General features: G+C 41.6%; 1 protein-coding gene across 12 annotated transcripts in view; it reads right to left on the minus strand.

The window, feature by feature from the left end:
* The window catches only part of HELZ (helicase with zinc finger), a 182,608-nt gene that overhangs the window by 65,500 nt on the left and 93,209 nt on the right, over window positions 1-23,899 (minus strand). For all 12 annotated transcript variants that reach the window (XR_016223506.1, XR_016223505.1, XM_051825839.3 and 9 more), the window contains 6 exons: window positions 18,677-18,855; window positions 15,145-15,263; window positions 13,833-13,978; window positions 12,463-12,610; window positions 4,352-4,535; window positions 1,659-1,887 (listed from right to left, as the gene is read on the minus strand). Coding sequence is in view for 10 of the 12 variants with exons in the window: in XM_051825839.3 (XP_051681799.3) it covers window positions 1,659-1,887; window positions 4,352-4,535; window positions 12,463-12,610; window positions 13,833-13,978; window positions 15,145-15,263; window positions 18,677-18,855 (1,005 nt within the window). In the remaining 2 variants the exon portion in view is untranslated. The remainder of the gene's footprint in view (window positions 1-1,658; window positions 1,888-4,351; window positions 4,536-12,462; window positions 12,611-13,832; window positions 13,979-15,144; window positions 15,264-18,676; window positions 18,856-23,899) is intronic.

The raw sequence follows: 23,899 nt of genomic DNA on the forward strand, positions 1-23,899 counted from the left end.
ATTGCGGCCAGCGCGTTGCACCGATTCAAAGCCAGGAGCCAAGTGCTTCCTCCTGGTCTCCCATGCAGGTGCAGGGCCCAAGGACCTGGGCCATCCTCCACTGCACTCTCGGGCCACAGCAGAGAGCTGGACTGGAAGAGGAGCAACCAGGACAGAATCAGGAGCCCCAACCAGGACTAGAACCTGGGGTGGCGGCACCGCAGGCAGAGGATTAGCCTAATGAGCCGCGGCGCCAGTGTAACTGTGTTTTAATATATTAAATTCTAATCAAACTCTATGGCTTTCTCATATATCAAATGATAACCATAATCAAAAATGGTAAAATACCACAAGATTCAGACCAAATACACTTTGAATATAGAGGAATTAAACTTAAATTCTCAGGATGGAAGCCAAATTAGTAACTCAAATACTTAGTTCTGCTCAGTATCATTTAGAATTAATATATTCTTTTCCCCAAGTTTTGTCTTTACCAGCTGCAAATGAATTACAATCTATTTTTTTAAATATAAAATTAAAGACATGGAACAATGGAAAATTTTTTAAAGATTTATTCATGTATTTATTTGAAAGTCAGAGTTATAGAGAGAGAGAAGGAGAGGCAGAGACAGAGAGAGAGGTCCTCCACCCGCTGGTTCACTCCCCAAATGGCCTCAACAGCCAGAGCTGTGCTGATCCGAAGCCAGGAGCCAGGAGCTTCCTCCAGGGTCTCCCATGTGGGTGCAGCGGCCCAAGGACTTGGGCCATCTTCTACTGCTTTCCCAAGCCATAGCAGAGAGCTGGAATGGAAATGAAGCAGCTGGGACTCGAACCAACGCCCATATGAAAATACTGGCACAGCAGGCGGCAGCTTTACCTGCTACTGGCCCCTATAACAAAATTGTTCACAGTTAAGACATGGATCTTTTGGGGCTGACACTGTGGTATAGCAAGTAAAGCCGCTGCCAGCAGTGCTGGCACCCACGTGAACACTGGTTCGAGTCCCGACTGTTCCTCTTCCAACCCAGTTCTAGAGTGGCTAGCACACTCTCGGAGGCAGCAGGTGATGGCTCAGATACTTTGGTCTCTGGCACCCAAGTGGGAGATTCTGTTCCAGCCTTTGGCTTTGTCCTAGCCTAGCACCAAATGTTTGCCAGCATGTGGAAAGCGAATCAGGAAGTGAAAGATCTCTTTCAAATAAAATAAAATGAAAATAAAATTGTTTAAAAAAAACCAGCCTCTCAGTGAGGACTACTCTGACTAAACTTTGGGATCACAAACCAGTCGGCCCCACCCTCACCACTCCCCATTCCTCTTAATGTTCTATTTCTTTGCCATTTAATATCCTTAGTTTATTATCAGTCTAATTCTCCTCCTCAATAAAATGAGATTCTTATCTACATTGTCACCTTCAGAGGCTAGAAGGGTGGCTGAGATTACGGAAAGCACCTAGGGCACATCTGTTCAGTAATGACTGAGTAAAGGAGTACACACCCATGCAGAGAATGAACAGATCACAAGTAATACACTTGGTGTTCCATTGGGAATCAGGTACTGAAAACACACACCTGGTCTAGTCAGGGACCACACAGATACATGTACACAGGACACAAGTGAGTCCCCATGAGTCCCCATGAGTCCCCATGCCCCTGTAATGTCTCAGCAGAACACATAATTACCTGCATCTTCCAATAGAGCACAGAGCAATGGGATCACCCACCACAGCAACCAGGGACTGTGCTCTCGTGATGGCAGTATTGAGAAGCTTGTAGTTAGACAAAAAACCATAATCTAAGTCCTCTGTGGAATCTTCCAGAAGTTGCTCTTTCTTTTTAATTGGTGTCTGTTTATGTTTACAAGTATGTCTTGTACGTACTGTGCTAAGAAACAAAACTCTGAACTGCTTTCCTACAAAAAAGAATTTTTGAACAAAGATTTAAGATTGTCATTCTGAACCACCGACACAATAAAAGCATTGCATTTTTTAAAAAATGTCATTGCTGGGTAACAGATGTCAGCAAGGATGTGGAGAAATGGAAACACTGGTGGGAGTGTCGAGGTGAGGACACAGAGAAACCACGCACAGCTGGCAGGATGTAAAATGGCGCAGCCCTGGAAGACAACGTGCCAGCTCCATAGGACATTAAACACAATTATCACACGATCCATCAATTCCACTGCTGAAAAACACCTGAAAGAACTACAGCAAGGTCTCAAAGAGCTATTTACACAACCACGTTCATAGACGCATTGTACACATCAGCAAGAGGTGGAAGCAACCCCGGGGTCCACAGGCAGGTGACAGATGAATGCGGCATACGGGTACCTGAACTACTGAAGCTTACAAAGGCACAGAATTCTGAGGCACACTACAGCACAGATAAATCTTGAAGACACTGTGCTAAGCGAAATAATCCAGTCACAGTCTGAGCATATCAAGTCTGAACACCTAAATTTTGAATAACTCAAATCTGAAACACTTCTGGTCCCAAATAAGGGATATTCAATCTACACTACATAACTGCACTTACATGAGGTACTTAGAACAGTTAAGTTGATACACAGAGGGCTGGCCTTGCAGTGTAGTGGGTTAAGCTACTGCTTGCAGTGCCACATCCCATATAGATGCCAGTTTGAGTTCTAGCTGCTCCACTTCTGATCCAGCTCCTTGCTAATGGCCTAGAAAAGTAGCAGAAGATGGCTCAAGTGTTTGGGTCCCTGTTCCTGGTTTTGGCCTGGCCTGGCCCAGCCTCGGCAGTTGTGGCCATCTGGAGAGTGAACTAGTGGATGGAAGACCTCTCTGCCTCTCCCTCTCTCGCTGTAAGTCTACCTTTCAAATAAAATTTTTAAAAACGAAAAATGGATACGGTGGAAGTGGAATGGTCATTGCCAGGGACAGGATGGAAGGAAAAATGGGAGTTTATATTTAATGGCACGGAGTTTCAGCTTGGGAAGATGAAAAAGGTGCTGGAGATGGATGGTGGAGACGGTACAAACGTGAGTACACCTCACACAGCAGAGCTATACACACAAAAACGCCTAACATGAGAAATTTTGCTATGTGTATTTTATCACGGTAGAAAAAATTTTAGTGTTATTACTGCAACCACCCTCAGGGATCACCTAGTCTAAAGCCCCACCAATGCAAGGCCCCTTCCTAGAAGCCAGTTAAACCAGCCTTGCCCGACAAAGGCAATAGAGAAGGAAGCCTTACAGAGTCTAATTTGTCTTATGCTCTTCTTATAGGAAAACAGCTATTCCCTCATTCTATGACAAGTCTCCAAATATCTGAATATCATTTGCATGTCAGTGCCAAGCCTTCTCTGTTCCAGGCCAAACAATTCTACCAGTTCTTTCAACCAATCCTGAGTCTCAAACAGAAGCTTCTAGACTACCCACTATCCTAGACCTCCTCTGTGTGCTTTTAGATTATTGCTAATCTTCTTTCTAAACACCTGCCCAGACTTTGTGTGGTCTAGAGAAGACATGGTGGAGAGCCGGCGCCGTGGCTCAATAGGCTAATCCTCCACCTTGCGGCGCCGGCACACCGGGTTCTAGTCCCGGTTGGGGCGCTGGATTCTGTCCCGGTTGCCCCTCTTCCAGGCCAGCTCTCTGCTATGGCCAGGGAGTGCAGTGGAGGATGGCCCAGGTGCTTGGGCCCTGCACCCCATGGGAGACCAGGAAAAGCACCTGGCTCCTGGCTCCTGCCAGGATCAGCGCGGTGCGCCGGCTGCAGCGGCGGCCATTGGAGGGTGAACCAACGGCAAAGGAAGACCTTTCTCTCTGTCTCTCTCTCTCACTGTCCACTCTGCCTGTCAAAAAAAAAAAAAAAAAAAAAAAAAAAAAAGACATGGTGGAGCTGAAGGTTGCTCCCCCAAGATGTAGACACTGTGTTACTCTTCTGTATTACCATGAAACTCAACGTCATTCTGATCTTTTATCAGCACTTGCATGGTGTTTCTTCATATATTTAAATGCACACATTTTATAGCACTAATTATATGAAGACAATTTAAAAGAGTTACTGTTAACTATTCACTTGGGAAATTTTTATGTAAAATCTTTATGAAGAAATCAGTCCTCAGGTGCGCTATAACAACAGAATGTGTTATGTGTTATTCTGATTGAAACTAATGCCTACAGATACTATGGTGATTTGTTAATTTTTATATCCTTTTATTTGAATATAAAAATTTAATAAACATGTAAATCAGCTCGACCTTTAACTGCTAGATTTGACATTAAAGAACTTAGAATGAAACAAATACATAATTGTTGGCCCAGAAAAAAAGATCTTGAGAATTAAAAATCAAATGTGAACACACTTTAAGATTTAAACATTTTGCACAACGGAACTCACTTAAATACCCACCTTGAACATTGAGCACCCTTTCCACATTAACATCGGATAACCTCTTTTTTCGAAGTTCAGCACGGATTCTAAACACCTGATCAGCGTATGGAGTCACCACACCAATGCTGCCATCATCCAGCTTCCCCCACGCCACTGGCCACTTCCTTCTTAACTCTTCCACACGTTCCACCACCTCAAATACCTTGAAACAAACATATATATTAAAATCACCACCAGTGTTTGGAGAAAAGAGTATGGTAACTGCAACAGATGTATAAAGTATCTCATTGTAGCACATGCCATTAAAAAACTATCTCAAAATGGAAACAAAGCTTCCCTGCTATGAACACAGTAAAAATAAAAACATTTTATTTATATTTGTAACAATTATACAACCAATGAAAACATAAAAATTAGAGATAATGCAACTGGCCCCCAACCTTCACTCAATCCCTGTTCTTAAATGGCAACAGGCTTGGCTGGCACCGCGGCTCCCTTGGCTAATCCTTGGCCTGCGGCGCCACCCAGGTTCTAGTCCCGGTTGGGGCACTGGATTCTGTCCCAGTTGCTCCTCTTCCAGTCCAGCTCTCTGCTGTGGCCCGGGAGTACAGTGGAGGATGGCCCAGGTCCTTGGGCCCTGCACCCGCACCAGAGACCAGGAGGAAGCACCAGGCTCCTGGCTTCGAATCGGCACAGCGAGCCAGCCATAGTGGCCATTTAGGGGGTGAACCAATGGGGGGAAAAAAAGGGGATACCTTTCTCTCTCTCTCTCACTAACTCTGCCTGTCAAAAAAAAAAAAAAAAAAAACGGCAACAGGCTCAAGATCCAGTGTAAGTAGGAGAGCAGGGAAGCATGTCCCCACATGCCCCGTATTTCCTAGTTCATTCGCTCTGGATCAGGCTGTAATCAGTGCACCAGTAAGTCCCAAAGACCAATCCTCAGATAACAAAGCAGGCCAGCCAACAGTCACCAGCTAACACCAAACCACAGCTAGGACTAAGCCAAATTTGAATCAGAGAGACAGATTTTCAGAATTCACTCTTTCTAGTAGTACGAGTTCAGCCAATCCAATTCATGTAACCTTTCAGTAAAGTAACACCATATTTTATGCAACTGAATTTTTTAAACCCTACTTACTGAATTAGGGTAGGCTTTTTAGTGTAGTTTGGTTTTATCTTAGAAGCCGACAAAGAAACAGAAAAAGAGGAAGCTACCACCTATGGGTTCACTCCTCAAATGCCAGAACAGCCCCTAGCTGAGGTCAAACCTAGGAGCCAAGCACCCAATACAGGTCTCCCACATGGGTGGCAGGAACTAAGTTACCTGAGCCGTCACAGTCTGCATTAGTAGGAAACTGGAGTCAAAAGCACAGTTGGTAATCAAACTCAAGAACTCCATTACAGGAAAAAGGTACTTAACTGGTAGGCCACTCACTCACCTCTCAAATATATTTTAATTTATGAACCAACCAAGCTGTTTCGATGTTTGGTGTAGTGGGGGATATGAGATTATAAAATATGTTCCACTCTATTTCTGATGCAACTTCATGCTAACACACATCCTAAGATGCGCATGATGATTTGGTCCCTGACACCCACACGGGAGACAGATGGAGTGCCAGAGTCCTGGCTTTGGCCCAGCTCAGCCCTGACTGTTGCAGGCATTTGGGGTGTGACCCAGCACATGAAAGCTCTCTCTGCACTTTAAATAATATGAAAATAAAGACAGATGTTCTTTAAGTACATTATTTATAATTGATGAGCATTATCCATTTAAATTTACAATGGTAAATCACTTAATAAAATCTGAAAATGTTTATCTTTTCATGAACTTGAAGATCATTGGCTCGGAAGCAGTTTCCACTTCCTAATTCAATGAACAACAGAGTTAGACTGCAGTTGTCCTATTGTTAGGATGCCACAACAGAGTCTATCAAATAACAAACTGCTCAAGGATTCTGAAGAGCAAAACAGACTAAAGACTGGCTGCTATCCTCACTACAAGGAATGGGAAAGGTGAGGCTGAGTCTACTCCAACTAGGAATAAGGAAAAAAACGGTTTCTACTTATGTGGTCAGGTACAAGGGGGTGGGAGGGAGCAGATCATAGTTGGGAGATACCTGCCATGCACGTAACAATTCCTATCACCAAGCAACACATTGCTATTTCTCCGCTTTCTTCACACCCTTATATTCTAGGCAGCATAAACTGTCATCAAACACCTAAACCTGGAACAGCAGCACGAGTCATCTTCTAAACTGTTCAAAATAAGCAGTCTGGAGATTGATCAAATAGTTATAAGAAATTGTGAAACATTTTACTCAACCAAATCTCAGAAACTCAGAAAGAAGAGTGGGAGGCCAAGGCATTCAAGTAAGGGACTACCCCACTGCCAGTGCCCCACCCCCACCAGAACTCCGACTTACAGAACTTCCTGAACAACCGAGGTGCAGCTCCCAACTCTTTCCAGGATGAAAGAGCTACTCCCGGTGGTTATGGCAGCTGGTAGACCTCAAAAGACCCCCCCCCCCCCCATACCAAGGCTCTGTGCTACAGAAGGCCTGCACAGATCAACTGGCAGGAGCTGGGACATCCCTACTTCCCTGTCCCATCTTCTGCTACACAGCTCTGTACTGCAGGACAGAAGAACCAACGGGCTGGACAGCTGAGTCACAATTCCATCTTCCTGCAGGACAGGAGACCACCTGGGGCACACTCAGGCCAGGGAACATCAGCAAACCCCAACCTCTTCTGTCTCGGTCACACAGATTGATACTGAGCAGTGGCAGCAGTCATGTGGTAGCACCTAGATGGCAGCATGGATCTCCTGCGTCCATATACACAAACACACACACATTCGCACAAACACATACAGCTCCTATTTCATGGGGCGGGTGCAGGCGCAACAGACAGACCTCCTCCTCACCCTCCCCAACCGCTCCATAAGTTCAGCCTGGGGAGAGGAGGAGCATAAGCCTCACAAACTGGCAATACTCTGCCCTCTGCCAAGGGACTTCGCTTCCATTAAATCACACTGGGGAGCAATACATGACCCAGGGAGTTGGAAAGTAAAGTAATTGAAATGAAAATTTTACTAGCAGGACTCAATAGGAGACTAAATGAATCAGCAAAAGTAAAGACAGAAATTCTGCAATCTGAAAAACAGAGAGAAATATAAGAAAAATGAACAGGGGCCGATGCTGTGGTGTAACAGATAGAGCTGCCACCTGCAGTGCCGGCATCCCATGTGGGCACCGGTTCTATCCCGGCTGCTCCACTTCCCATCCAGCTCTCTGCTATGGCCTGGGAAAGCAGTGGAAGATGGCCCAAGTCCTTGGACCCCTGCATCCACAGGGGAGACCCAGAAGCTCCTGGCTCCTGGCTTTTGGATCGTTACATCTCCAGTTGCAGCGGCCATCTGGGGAGTGAACCAGCAGGTGGAAGACCTCTCTCTCTGTGACTCTCCTTCCTTCTCTGTGTAACTCTTTCAAATACATAAATAAATTTTTATTAAAAAAATGAACAAAGCCTCAGAGAAATGTAGGACAGCATTGAGCTCACCAATACATATAACAGGAGAGACAGACAAGAGCAGAAAAAGCATTCAAAGTACGACCAGAATTTTTCCATATTTGATGAAAAACACTGACTTACAACATCCAAGCTTAATGAACTTCAAGTAGGATACATGCAAGGAGATCCACACTCAGACGTACCAGCATCAAAATGGTGAAAGTTAAAGGTAAAACAGAATCATGACACTAGCCAGAGAATAACTTAAAAAGGAATTCCAACAGGGTTAACAGATAACTTAAAAAAAAAAAAAAACAAACAAACAAACAAGGGGGCCGGTGCCATGGCTCACTTGGTTAATCCTCCACCTGCAGCGCCGGCATCCCATATGGACGCCGGGTTCTAGTCCTGGTTGCACCTTTTCCAGTCCAGCTCTCTGCTGTGGCCCGGGAGGGCAGTGGAGGATGGCCCAAGTGCTTGGGCCCCTGCACCCGCATGGGAGACCAGGGAGAAGCACCTGGCTCCTGGCTTCGGATCCGGCCGTGGCAGCCATTTGGGGAGTGAACCAATGGAAGGAAGACCTTTCTCTCTGTCTCTCTCTCTCTCACTAACTCTACCTGTCAAATAAATTATTAAAAAAAAAAAAAAAAAAAAAAAAAAAAAAAAAAAAAAAAAACATGGAGGCCAGAAAGCAGTGGATATGCTAAAAGAAAAACTCAACCAACAATCTTTTATCTACCAAACCTATCTTTCACAAATTAAAGCAAAATAAACATATTACCAAATAAGCGAAGCCTAAAAGAGCTCCTTAGGAGCAAACTCACAGATATACTAAAGTTCTAGCCGAAAGCAAAAGATGCTAGACAGTAATTCAAAGCCTCACAAAAGTGCTGCTACAAAGATAATTATGTGGATAATGACAGTATAAAGCACATCTCTAATTCCTTCTCCTCTTAACTGATTTAAAGAGCAATTGCATAAAGCAATATGTATGTGATTGTGTTAGGCTACAACTTGTAGAAATGTTTGAAAATAACAGCACATCAGTTGGTAACTCAAATCTACAGAGACTCAGAGAAGAGAATCCAAAACAGTAAATAAGGAGGATAATATGACAAACCACAAATATACATGACCCTTTCTTCTCTCAGAATTCTTAAAAGACATAAAATTATACAAAGTAATAATTAGAAAAGTATATTGTTCAGTTTGTAATATATTTCAGTATAATATGTACAACAGTAATAGCACAGGAAGTACTAGAGAGTAACTACGTCACAGGGACCCGCACTGTGGCACAGCAGGTAACCCATCATTTGTGATGCCGACATCCCATAATCCATCACATAACAGTTATCAATTCAAGTCCTGGCTGCCCTGCTTCCAACTTCCTGATAACGTGCCTGGGAAAGCAGCAGCAGACAGCCCGAGTATGTGAGCCCCTGCCACCCACATGGGAGACCAAGATGGAGTTCTAGGTTCCTGGCTTTAGCCTGGCCCAGCCCCAGCAGCCATTCGGGGAATAAATCAGTGGCTGGAAAATATCTCTCTCTCTCTCTCTCTCTCTCTCTCTCTCTCTCTCTCCCTCTCTCTTCCTCCCTCCTTCAATCAATCCATCTCTACCTCTTTGTAACTCTGCCTTTCAAATAATTTTTTTAAAAAGTTTCTATATCTCATTGGAATTAGGTTAGTATAAATTTGAAGTAGATTCTGACAAGATATATACTGTAAGCCCCAGAGAAGCCACTAAGAAAACAATTCAAAAAATAGTTGAATTAAAATGTAACACTAGAAAACACATACTTAATACAAAAGGTGGCAGTAAAGATGAAACAGAGGGCCAAAAACTACAAGAGACACGGAAGAAAAACAAAAGTCAGAGGAAAACCCAACCATACTATAAATAGCATTACGTGCAAACGAGTTGGGTAGCGTTGTAGTGCAGTGGGTTAAGCCACCGCCAGCAACACTGCACCTCATATTGGAGCGCCAGTTCAAATTCTAGCTGCTCTACTTCCGACCCAGCTCCCTGCTAATACTCCTCAGAAAGTAGTGAAAGATGGCCCATGTGCTTAGGCATCTGATGCCCACGAGGGAGACCAGGACAGAGTTCCAGGCCCTTGGCTTTGGCCTGGCCCAGCACCAGCCGTTGTAGTCATTTGGGGGAGTGAACCAGTAAATGGATCTCTCTTTCTCTCTCTCTCCCCCATCTATCCCTCTACCTTTCAAATAAGTAAAATAAAATCACTTTTTAAAGCATGAATGGATTAAACAATCCAATCAAATGGCAGATACTTTTAGACTACATTTTTTAAAAAGAGAAGAAAACCCCAAGATCCAACAACATGTTAACAGGAGGACAGCCTTAGACCCAAATCCACAGAAAGAAGCAATAAGGTTAACATGGCAAACTCTAGAAACTACAGAATCTCCAAACATAGCAGGCATTTTCCACTCTGCCTCGGGTCGTAGAACACCTGATGGACTCACTTCTCATACCTGCACCTGCACGGCTTTGTCTGCCTCCCACTTACACTACCTCGAGGTGACTTGTTTCCTTTGCTCCTCCCTTCAGACCGAATTTCTCAGAGAATCCTATCTCAAAGCTTATTTAAATCTTGCTGTGTTTCTCAACTTAGCATTAAACTGAGACCATTTCATTATTGTGGGATGTGAATTCGCAACCAAAGACGAGGAGATGACCTTCCTCACTCTCACTCCACCATCTGAAGCAAGTTCTGATGATGTACAAAGCACTTGACACAAAATTTAAAACATGCTCGCTAAAGTAAGAATTACACACAGCAAAAAAAGCTATCTGTACTCCTTCATCTTCAGGTACTTTAATTTTACTTTTAATTCCTACCTCCATTTTAAGCTCACTTTGATTACAAGCTAAGACTTCATAATAGTGAATTTTAAGCTGTTCTCGAACATCTTCCTAAATTTTAGTCAGAATCTTTATAAAACAGGGGCTCTCACTTTTTTCCCCATCAATGCAACTGATACCTCTTGTGTTGCTTGCTTTGCTTTTTTTTTAAAAAAAAAAAGAAAGAAAGATATTTGAATTCCACCTTTGAATTACATATCATCAAGGAAAGTCCAGGACTTCTAAAAATATGACTGTTCAAATGTGCCTGCCCTCGTGTCCACATATGCAGAAAACTGATACTTAGTTGCAGTGAACAGGATTTGCTTGTGCCCATTGTGGAGAGGGTCCCTGGGGGCAATGTGTCTCAAAACATTTGGCTGCGTTAGCGCATTATGCTGGGGAGAGAGACTGAGCAGCCATGCTCTGGTGAAACTCAAGACAGCATGAAATGTCTCCAAAGTTACATGGTTAATATTTAAAGGTCACACAAATGTTGTCTTTGTGGTTTGTTTTTTTAACAATGAAAAATCACATTTTTCCAAAACCAATTTCTGAGTGAAATGGACAGTCCAAGCAGATGCACTTTATCCTACGGCTCGCAGGCTTCCTGGGAAACACGCCATGTCACTGTGAAGGGAACACGCCACGTCACTGTGAAGGGACAAGTCAGGCTGAAGGACTGAGCTTCCAGCAACTATCAACCTGGCCCGGGGCTCAGGTCCAGCTCTGACCCCCGATGTCCCAGCAGGACCACCAAGCCTTCCAGATTCCAGGCCCAGCTGGCTGCTCCCTGTCAGCCTCCGACCCACTACCACAGCCACTTTCCAGGACTGACTCTAAAAACAATAAAGGAGGATCCTTAGAGTTCATTTCAAAACTTTACCTTTTCCTAAAATTAAATGGCACAGACTAAGTAAAATGTCAAGTTTCTTTGCCCTTGACTAGGATATTTATCTAGTGAGTTCTGATGATTTTCTTGTACTGACTTCTAACTATGGGCTTTGGAACCATTTATTAAATGCAGGATAATCCACAATAAATAATGGACATCATTTCTTTAAACAAAGTGAGTAGAGCATGGAGTGCAAAGGTGGGAGATTCAGAGTCATCCCCTAATGGCCACCCACGCACACCTCCCTGCTCGGGTCTCCTGGGGTCAACTGTGTCTGCCACAACTTTGGCCCCAGGGCTGCTGAGCCCCTCGTCCCTACGGACTTCACCATGATTTCTGTGTGCTGCCTGGCCAGACCCCTCACACTGTACATTCTGAACTTCAGAAGCCAGAAACAGAGAGAGAACTGTGTAAGTTGGAGCATATAAGGGGATATCAACATCATTATCCAGTTCTGTGTGATCTCCTCGGTGCACAGGATTCTGCAATTCAGGTTTTACTCATTAAAAATGATACCACATTTGAGAATGTACTACAAAATTTAATTAGAGTCAGTCTCTTTTAGATGCCTGACAATAATTATCTATCAGAGAAGAATTCTGGCTTTTCTTTCAAATGAAGTCATGTATTTTGTGTTTTATCCCAAGACAAAAAGTAAATCAGTTTTTGTTTCCCACAGCAGATTCATCTTAACAAATCAATGTCATACAAAAAAGAATAAACTTTACACCATTTTCATGTTAATGAAGTCGATACTTGATAAAATGTCAACCCAAATTTTAGAAACATGCTCAACAAAACCGTAGTATGTAACTGAGAAAATTGCTCAATTTTCAGAAAGAACTATGGTACCTCTGCATTATTGTAAAAAGCTGTGCTATTTTTCTCTTGTACGTCCTCCCCTCGTGCTGTAAAGAAAGTCAATGGGTAGAAATCCTTATGTGCTGGCTGCTTCCCACTGGCCATCAGTTTACCCTCATAGAAAAGCTCAGAAGTGTAACTGCAGAAAAAGAAAAAATGGGGGGAAAAGAATAATCTATCATCAAAATGAATTTTACCCATAAAAGAAATCAGTCACTTCTTGATAATACTGCTTTATGTCCATGATTAATTTTAGTCCAAACATCTGGTATCTGTGATGCCAAGAACTTCTCCAAAAGTAACTATAACAAGAACTACAAAGCAGGCGCTGGTAAACCGTTGTTAAATGCATTGATTTTGGTAAGGTACAAAGCCAGAATATAGAAAGAAAAAGGAGAGAAGAAAACAATTCAATACTAGACGAGAACTTTGTTCCAAGAGGGAATTTCTAGGCGGCATACTTTCATGGTGAATACGTATTTTTACCTAGTGTATCGTCTACACGCAAACACACAGATGTACAGACACTGGAACAATGCACACAACCAGCCGACAGGCAGGTCTTGAAGTGTGAAACCAAGCATCCTTCACTGAAGAGCACAGCCCTCCGGGACTTGACTCACCCTGACTACAGCCGCCTACTGGCAATGATAAAAGAGGAACCACATTTCGGGATTTGGGATACTGATAAAATTAAAACTATACAATCTTTTTCAAAGAAACCGAAACGTTGTTTCACATGACTTACACAATCCGTATTAATCAATTATACTAAACTTTAAAAACTGTAAGCTTCTGGTAAGGGTAGCAACTGGCAAGGTGCCTGAAGCATCCCTCCACATGCCGTGGCAATGCTGTCTCTTGACCTGGATGCTGGTTACACACAGGAGGTTTACTCGTCACTCAACTGTCACTTACAATACATTCATTGTTACACATGCACACTATATTTAATAGAAATCTTTCCAAAACTTACTGATAAGTTTCACAATGTTTCTCCCTTTTTTCTTTCCTTTCTTACTTTCTTTTAAAAAGGCTTCCTTACAGAACTCAGCCATAGACACATAAGCAAACCACTATATGGTTTGAAAATATATTTGCTTATTACAGCATGTAGTTTTTCATGATTCTATACTCAGTCACAGAAAAAAAGATATGTTATGGCTCAAGGAACCTAAAATTTTAGTTTCAAGAATTGCCCTATGTTGTAGAAAATACAACTCTGACTTTTGAAGGGTTCTTTTAAAAGACATAACATTAAATATAACTTGCAACAACATGGACACCATACTACTCTTGGGAAAAATCGGGACCTCCCACCAGACCAGGGAGAGAGTCACCGAGGGGACGGTCACACCCACTTGATGATAGCTTCATGGGAGCGGTAGTTCTCACACAGGAGGATCCTACATGGAAACTCAGCAGGGTAATGCTCATAGAGTCGATCAAGTAACGAAACATGAAGGTTTCTCTCCCTGGCAAACTCGCTGTAAACAAAAGGACTGAGCTGTAACAGACAAACAGAGAATATTTAACTAAATATACAAACAGCATTTTCAACCAGCTTATAAAAACCACTCTGCTAAAGCTTTTGATGTACTAAATCTCACCATGCTGAATATTCCAGTATGAAAACTCGGTAAGGTTTTCTATGAACAATGTTACTACGGTAAACAACTAAACAGAACGTTCTTTCATCACAGTATACAAATACCAAGCTAGAGTTTCTACACATAGGTTAAGAAAAACCTCACCAGGGGCCGGCACTGTGGCATAGAGGGTAAAGCTGCCGCCTCCAGTGCCGGCATCCCATAGGGGCGCCAGTTCAAGTCCTGGCTGCTCCTCTTCGGATCCGCTCTCTGCCATGGTCTGGGAAAGCAGAAGATGGCCCAAGTCCTTGGGCCCCTGCACCTACGTGGGAGACCAGGAAGAAGCTCCTGGCTCCTGGCTTTGGATTGGCGCAGCTCCAGCCGTTGCAGCCAACTGGGGAGTGAACCAGTGGATGGAAGACTTCTCTCTCTCTCTCTGCCTCTCCTCTCTCTGTGTAACTCTGACTTTCAAAGAAATAAAAAAATGTTTAAAAGAAAAAAAAAAAAAAACAGAAAGAAAAACCTCATCCAACATAACAAAAAACTATTTCAGTAACTAAAATCAATTATTTGAATTGTTGTGATAATAAAACATAAAGTCTATGACTGAAAAAACAAATATTGTTAATAACTAACAAACAACCATCTTGATCACATGAAGTGTAAGGAGTCATTCTTAGTTATGCCTTCTACCACTACGAAAGAAAATTAAACTACTTTGGGGGCGGGTGTTATGGTGCAGCCAGGTAAGCTGCCGCTAAGATACTCCTATCACACACTGGAGTGCCACACTGGAGTGCCTGGTTCAAGTTCCAGCTACTCAATTTCTGATCCAGCTTCCTGCTAATGCATCCTGGGATGCACCAGGTGATGTCTCGAGTACCCAGGGTCCTTTGCACTCACATGAGACCTGGACTGAGTCCCAGGTTACTGACTTCAGCCTGGCCCAGCCCTGGCTATTGCAGGCCTTTGGGGAGTGAACCAGCAGATGGAAGATAGCTCTCTGTCTCTCTGCCTTTCAAGTAAAATGAAATGTACATATAACTAAAAGTTACTTCCATAGAGTGACTCAGAGGACACTCACCTGCATGTGATCACCAGCCAAGACAATCCGAGTGTTTTTAGTTGCTAATGCTAGAGGCATAATGGTTTCACACTCCATGGCCTGGGCAGCTTCATCTAATAGAATATGCGTAAAAAACCCTAGAATGTATGGTGCAAACACAATAAAGCATATTACAGAAGCCATAAAGGTAGAAGGGGCTGTTTTCTTTTCTGCTAAGGAAAGAATTCAGTTGGCTAATCTAAAAATTATGAGTACAAAATCTATCCTCAATTGGGACAATCACTAATTTATATAATTATTTTTAAAATACAGGTAAAAAAGAATAGCTATTTTACTCAATAACAGATATATAAATGCATTAGGTGCCAACAACCCCAAGACTAACAGTTGAATCAGAAAATACAGAAAATGGGGCCAGTGCCATGGCGCAGCGGGTAAAGCCACCACTTGCAGTGCCTGCATCCCATACAGGCACGAGTTCAAGTCCTGACTGCTCCACTTCAGGTCCAGCTCCCTGCTAATACACCTGGGAAAGCAGCAGAAGGTGGTTCAAGTCCTTGGGCCCCTTCACCCACGGAAGAGACCCAGAAGAAGCTCCTGGCTCCTGGCTTCACATTAGCCCAACTCCAGCCACTGTAGCCTTTCGGGGAGTGAACCAGCAGATGGAAGATATCTCTCTCTCTCTCTCTCTCCCCCCTTCTCTCTCTCTCTCTCCATCTCTCTCTCTACTGCTCTGTAACTCTTTCAAATAAATAAATAAACCTTAAAAAAAAAGAAAATACAGAAAAGATTATAAAATTACAAAATAGTGGCTTTTGACCAAAGAAGGGCAACTAAAAACTGACAGCCCCAAGGCCCTGTTACTGTTTACTTGCTGAAACCCAAGAAATAAAACAATGGTAGTTCATAAGTAACTTAACCCTAAACCTGCATATTAGACATTCAAATAAAGAAAATTATACCCAAAATCTAATATAAACCACAATCCAACTTGGACTAAAAAAGGCTATTTCATTTGCAAATTTACTGATTTGATTGTTCAGGCTCTATATATGTGTATATATAATTTTTAGTCTAAGTCCTGACTCTGCTTAAAAAAAAAAAAACTAGTGACTGATGACAAATGTCAAAAATGTACATTATCATCAAACGTTCCGGTTGCAAATACCTACAGCAAGAAAGGTCCTATGTTTTGGTCACTGTTGCCACTTACACCAAGGCACAGGGTTGTAGGTGCAGGAAGAGGAAAACCCTCTGAACCTAAGAGGTGCAAAGGAGGTAAAGGCCTCCTTGGTATCTCAGTGTTGAGAAGGAAACCACCCCCCCATTACCAATTCACAGGGGTAGAGAGAAAGGTGTTCTCTTTTTACAAGGATAACAACAAGACACAAAACAAAAAGTTATAAATCCTCTCATTGAGTCCAGTGCCATATGGATTATCAGTTGCTATGAGCTGGCTCAGGAACCTAAACTCTATTTCTATGAATATCAGAATGTTCCAAACAACCTGTTTTTAGGTTGGGCATTTCCTGACTTCCTGGTTGGCAGGTATAACTGCCATCATCACTCAAACAGCTGTGCTGACAGTGTAAGCAGCAGCAACTGTCGCTCATTTACCAGCAGTGGCCCAAGCATGATACAAATGCATTTTTCTCCCTGTAGAAGAAAAAATGTGCTTTTGTCCTAAAAGACTAATTAGGGAAAATATCCACATAAGCATAAGAACAAATTGGAAGAACTTAGAGTAGTGAAAAAAATCTGTTTCCAGTGGATAACATTTTAATTAAATAGAGCAAGGCTCACATCAGGAACTGAATTAATCATGAAACTGGTATGATTGTTGCTTAAGCTAGAAAAAGTAACTTGAATGAATCAAACTGACTAAGCCTGGGCCTTGGTTTTCTTATTTGCAGAATAACCCTCAACTGGGTTGATATGAGAATTAAATGAAATAAAAGCTTAAATAACACACAGAACAAGGAATCTGGTGATCCCCCAGGAAGGATTTCTCTGTCCCTCAGCTCCTCAGTCCGTTCTTAACTTTCTCACAAAGCTGTCACATGTTGGAGGTTTTCTAATCGGCGTGGTACATATTCAGAGTTTAATCAGAAAGTAGTGAGACTGTTAAATAAACATACCAAAAATTTAAATTTCAAATTAAGTGTTATTCCATTCAAAGAAGCCACTTGGGACAAAACAGAGCTCATTCCACTGCTCAAGACCTTTTTATTAAACTGAGCTGTTGCAGTTTCCCTCACCAGCCAGCTATATGCTGCATGCACAAGAAAATTAGTCTCTTTAAATGAGAGGCATGGCGCGCTCACGCTCGCTCTCTCCCTCTCTCTCTTTTTAATCCCTATTGGTATTGCTCCTCAATTTAAAAAAAAAAAAAAAAAAAAAAAAAAAAAGGACTGGCCATCATTTCTTCAGTTAAGGTAAAGTTTTATCAAGGGCAACAAAGTGCCTACACCCTGGACTGAGTCTAGAGGGGGAACAGGACAGCATCTCCCTTCCAGGGACTCAGACAGAAGAATGTGCCACTGGCTCTGAAAGCAATCCCAAAAGGAGGTGGCAAACAACAAAACAAACAAAAAACTATGTTGAACAATGTCAACAATCATAATATGGCAGCAGTAATAAATGAGAATTCTTCCAATGCAACTACATTAAAGTAACTACTTTTGATGGTTAAGTTCTGCTTTTATATGTCAGAATTTCTTTTCATCTTGTATCTATTTTATAGAACATTGGCTTGATTTTATATAGTTCCTCTACTTAAAAATAATAACTTTAATAATGTAAACAAAAATAATCCTATCAAGGATCAGTGTAACATAGCAGGTTAGGCCATCAACTACGATGCCAGCATGCCCTAAGGGCACCAGTTCAACTCTCAGTTGCTCCACTTCTGATCCAGCTTCCTGCTAACAGGCCTGGGAAAGTAACAGCAGATGACTGAAGTGCTTGGGGCCCTGCCACCCACACAGGAGACCAGGATGGAGTTCCAGGCTTCTGGCTTTGGCCTGACTCAGCCCAGCTGTTGCAGCCACTCAAAAAGTAAACCAGCAGATGGAAGATCTTTCTTTTTCTGTCATTCTGTCTTTCAAATAAATAAATAAATCTTTTTTTAAAAAAATCCTATGATTGTTGTGTCTACACAAAAACATTTTAAAGCAAAAATTCGAGACAATTGTTTTAAAAACACCAATACTGTCCAAATTTAAATTCTTCAAATGATCAATAATGAACATAACCAAACCAATTAGAGAACAAATGAAACTGCAGTCACTAAAGTATCTAAACAAAAGGTTGGCAAATTTTTTAGTAAAGATCCAAAAATACACTCTCTACTGCAACCATACAACTCACAAAAGCATCCAGACAACCAGTAAGTAAATAAATGAGCAAGGCTATTTTCCATCCAACGAAACTTTACTATGAAAACAGTGAGCCAGTTTTGGCCCACAGGAGATTTGTCAACTCCCAGTCAAACTGAACGCATAAGCCTTAAACCCATGTGCCACCGTATCTGTGCCTTGAGTCAGCATACCAGGTTCAAGGTCCAATTGACAGAGGTACTGGGAAGTATTCAATGTAACAACCACCACTCGGTGTTTAAGAATATCTTCCTTCTGTGGCATCTGAAAGGTGGAATGTGCGCTTGAGATCAAACAGTACTGATGCACAACTGGGTGGACAGTCTTCACCCAGCGATTTCTGAAATATACCCTATAAAGAAGATAATATTTCCAATTTAAATTTATGAATATCTTAATAGTATTTGACTCTAAAAATACCTGGAAATTAACAAACAAATCTGTTAACTATAAACACTCTACTAGATCAGAATTTAACAAGACAACTGCCAGTGTATCCACTGTGACCTCCCCCACCCAAAAAAGGCACTTAAACAGAAAATAGGAACTATCACAAAATAAATACCCAATTATGTTTATTTGTCCAGATTAATCTTAACAGCAGAATGATATACACATAAGTTTTCTTAAGTTTTATTTTTAACTTAAAAAAGTTAAAAATACTCTTCTTCTGGAATTATTTTTCTAGAATATTCTTAAAAAGTACACTGAGCTCCTATTTATGCTAATAAAAATTAGTGACTTGCTTTCTTATAACAGAAATTCAGAAGTTATTTGCATTTTACTATAAAATTCTTTTTGTTCTTGTATTTAAATAAGCCTCTGTCTGAGGTTCTGGAAATTCAGTAATAAATCTAACTTTCAAACAATCAAGTCTTAAGAAAGTACATCTCTTCCATTAATTACAAAAGAAAAACATTAATAGGCCTCATGCAATAGTCACAGATTACTAAGATGGTACAAACAACTCATCCATCCATGCACCCACCTACCCACCCATCCACAAAAATCAAGATCTCCCTGGTGTAGACCTACCATGCCCCAGCACAGAGGCAGGTTGAAAGGGCTTGTGAGCAATCCTAAGAGCTTTAATTTACTCTGAGTTTAAGGAAAGGCCAACAGAATCTAACAGGGCAGTCACATGACTTATTAAAGGACCATTTCGTTCCTCTGGGCAGAATACCCTGGAGGGGGAGAGTGGCTGTGTACTGGTAAATATTTAATAGTGGAGGGAGAGGGCTGATTTGTTTGTTGCTTTCTGTGGTGTAAAAACTGCTTACTCCCATGGCCAATTTCAAGCCAGGAGCATTAATGTCACTGAACATGAACTTGGGAAGACATGCACATGCTCAGTCCTTCAAGCCAGTACAAGGTGACTCCAATGCAACACCGAGTACGACAGAAGCACTGGCAGGAGGTTGAAACAAGAGACCAATCAGGAGGTTATTGTAAGGAGCTGGACAATGAAGATGGCAGCTTGGACTGGGTGGTAACTGTGGAGGTATTGGTCAGATTCACTAGACATTCTGGAATACTGCCAAGAGAATTTACTGATGAACATGGACTTTAAGAGGAAAGATGATTCCACACCTTTCAAACTGGATGATGACAGTGGTATTTACAAAGATGGTGAACGAATCTGGAGTAGGAATGGAGAGTACAATTTTGGACACACTCAGCACACATCCAATGAGAGTAGGGCAATAAATAAGTCTGCAGTTCAGAAGAATGCCTGGGCCAAGAAATATACAATTAGGATAATATTGAACCTTGAGACTAGATTCTATCACTTGCAGAATAAGGAGAGAGAACACCAGTGGAAGGAGGAATGGCTGATGAGGAAGTCCAATATTACTAGGACTGGAAGAGAGAAATACAGTGAAGAAGACTGGGCAGGAGCAGTCACTAAAACGGGAGAGAACTCAAGAGAGTTGCAGTACTGAAACAAAATGAAGAAAGAACTCAAGAGAGAAACAGAGCAGAAACTATGTCAAGTGCTGCTAAGAGACATAGTAAAATGAGGATTGCTCACCAAACTGAACAGCAAGAAAACCATTGGTGACCTCAGTATGTTTTCAGAGTCAAAGTAAAGCTTAAGAAAGAAAAGAGGAGAGAGGAAGTGGAGCCAGGGAGTGCAAAGTTTCCATAAATTTTGCTTGAGGGATGCAGATGGGGACAAGGCAAGTTTTGTTTTGTTTTTCTCACAACAGCAGAAGGCATATTTGAATGCTGTTGAGAGAGAAAAGGACAACAGCTCACGAGTGCAGTGGTACGCCTTAGAATGGAGCTTCTGACCACTGAATGAATTACAAAGATTACAGGGTGACTGTTATTTTTGTCACTGGTATTCATTTAAGAAAAATCCTTATAGTCAGGATTCAAAACTGTGTGCTTTTCCTTCTAAACCCTCATTACTTACTCCCAAAATGGATGTGATCATTAAAGCCCTCAATGGTCTCAGGAAATCAAATGGGATAACTCACATATAATATGTAGCACAATCCAAAGCCCCAACAATTAGAAGTGCCTTACTTCTCATGCACAGCAAGGCTGAAATTAAAAATAGCTTTTCCAAACACAGTTAATACTCAGTGTATCACACCAGTGCAAATATGTGACATCATCATGTGGATACAATCAATCAAAAGAATTAAGAATTATTGTTTACTCCACTCACAAGTACATATTGTGATAAGCATTTTATCTAAGAAGCCATCATATGAAACAAAAGGGTACTTTAACTCTGCTTTCACAGAAGTTAGAGCAGGGCAAGTTTCAGCCTGGCCTAGTGACTCAGACACCTCTTGGGATTCCTGCATCCCTCATCTGAGTGTCTGGGTTCAAATCCCAGCTCTGGCTTCTGGCTCCAGCTTCTTGCTGATGTGTACCCTGGGAGGCAACAACTAATGGCTCAGGGAGTTGAGTCCCTGCCACCCATATGGATTGAGTTCCTCCCATCTTCAGCCCTGTTGCTGGTAGGCATTTGGGAAGTAGACTAGTGTGGATAGCAATTATCTGTCTGCCTTTTATATAAATTAATTTAAAAAAAAAAAAAAAAAGAGCAAACCTGGTGCTTAATTGGCATACTTTCAGTTAGCCTAAAATTTTATCAACAATTTCCTTGTCTCAATGAGACTCAATTTGTCACTAGGATTTAATCCCCTACTCTTATGTTAATGGTTCTTACTTCTAAAGCTTCTGAATATTTTACCAGAGCTACCATAAATTATTTTTGGAAGCAAAGCAGAAATGTTTTTACACTCTGATAGAATTAAATAATTTTTATTTATTCTTAGATATTGGAATTCTATTATTAGGTCTTGCTGTTTTTTAAAATTGCTATGAGAAGTTGACTTTAAATATTTTCTTAAAAATTTACTTAAGAAAAATGTTAAGTCTGTAGTTAGTGGCCATTTTTTTGCTGAAAAGTGTATTAAAAATTCTTTAAAGCAAACTAGAACTGGGTTCATGTTTGCATTCGATTCAAGCTCACATTAGAGAGTAGTACTTGGTGTGGGGGTTTGACACAGTGTAGATGAGCGAGGTTGCCAGAAGAGTAACAATCCCTGCATCAGGCTGTGTATGGCCATTTTCTCACACAAAACATCTCCAGACAAACACACGTTAATCACAAGGTAGATGCTAATGACTATGAATCTTGGCCTACTTAACTACATACTCAATTTATTGTTAAGCAAATATTAAGAAAAACCCAGTTATGAGCCTTAGTTTCAGAACAGAATTCTACCCATCCTGTAACCAAAATATCCATTAATCTAACAATTACGAATAAAGGTATTTTCAGATACCCAGGAACTCAAAAATACTACCTATGTACTTTCTCAGAAAGGTTGAGAACACGAAAAAAAAAAAAAGAAGTATCCATTAAAGGGTATGCTCCCCCAAAATAAGGTAGAAAATGAAGAAAAAGAAAAGCCTAGGATCCAGGACATGTGAGGAAAAGAAAAAGAAATGAAAAAGAAATTCCTGAGATGGAGGCAAACGGATATTAGGAAAACAAAAAACAACCTGTTCATAGAGATTGAAGTTAAAAACAGGAGAGAAGTCTCTAGGAGGAAAAACGGGGCACTGATAAAATGAGAGCTTCAGAGAGTAAGACTCCTACTTTGACAGGAGCTCCTTAGAGTATAAACGTCTGGTCAGATGTTCAAAAAACATGAAGCAAATTTTTGAAAAAACATTATTAATGCAAGAACAAAAGGAAATATGTATGTCTGTTAGCAAGTAATTTATAGAATCATAAAAATGAAAACACTAAAACTGAAGCACTATAATAGAAAGTTAACATATGCAAAAACAAGAAATGTATATCTATATAAACATATATATTAGAAAAATGGAAGTAAATACCAGAAGAAATGGCCAAGAGAACTGAAGTATCTGCCTTTGGAAATCATGTTTGGTGGATAGTTGCTAGGTAAGAAAAAACACTCTTGGTCAGCGCCACAGATCACTAGGCTAATCTTCCGCCTGCGGTGCCGGCACACCGGGTTCTAGTCCCGGCTGAAGTGCTGAGATTCCGTCCCGGTTGCTCCTCTTCCAGGCCAGCTCTCTGCTGTGGCCAGGGAGTGCAGTGGAGGATGGCCCAAGTGCTTGGGCCCTGCACCCGCATGGGAGACCAGGAGAAGCACCTGGCTCCTGGCTTCGGATCTGCGCGGCGCGCTTCCATAGTGGCCATTTTGGGGGTGAATCAATGGAAGGAAGACCTTTCTCTCTGTCTCTCTCTCACTAACCCTGACTATCAAAAAAAACTAAACAAAAACAAAAAAAAAACACCTCTTTTGCTATCAAATTTAAAATATAATATTATACTTTTTATAACACTTTATATGTTACATTTTTATAAACATAAAGATTAACCTGAACAAAAGCTATTTAATCAGTTTAATCATTATGGAGAAAGAAAATCATCAAAATTTAAATTTAATTCTCACCTAATGGCTTTTTAAAATTAAAACAATCTGCTTTCACTTCCTTAGAAAGAACCCTCACTTAACTCCTCACATTCTTCCAACTACTGCCCGATCTCCCCTCTCCCTTCACAGCCACAGCTGTCAGCAGAAGCATCCAGGGGTTTGCAGTACCCTCAGCAGGTTGAACCACGCCTTGTGATGCTGCCATCCCATACCCAAGTGCTGGCTTCAGCCCTGGCTTCTCTGCTGCTGATCCAGCTCCCCAACTGATGTGCCCACGGAGGGCAACAGGTGATGGCACAAGGACTTAGGACACAGATGGAGTTCCTGACTCCTGGCTTTGACCTGGTCCAGCCCCAAAGTGAAAACCATTTGGAAAGTGAACCATGGGGCTGGCACTGTGGCGTAAATAAATCTTTAAAACAAAAAAAAGGAGGGCTGGCACTGTGGCTCAGTATGTTA

The sequence above is a fragment of the Oryctolagus cuniculus genome, chromosome 17 (assembly GCF_051225735.1).
Source record: "Oryctolagus cuniculus isolate XC-2025 breed Fujian yellow rabbit chromosome 17, ASM5122573v1, whole genome shotgun sequence".
NCBI lineage: Eukaryota > Metazoa > Chordata > Mammalia > Lagomorpha > Leporidae > Oryctolagus > Oryctolagus cuniculus.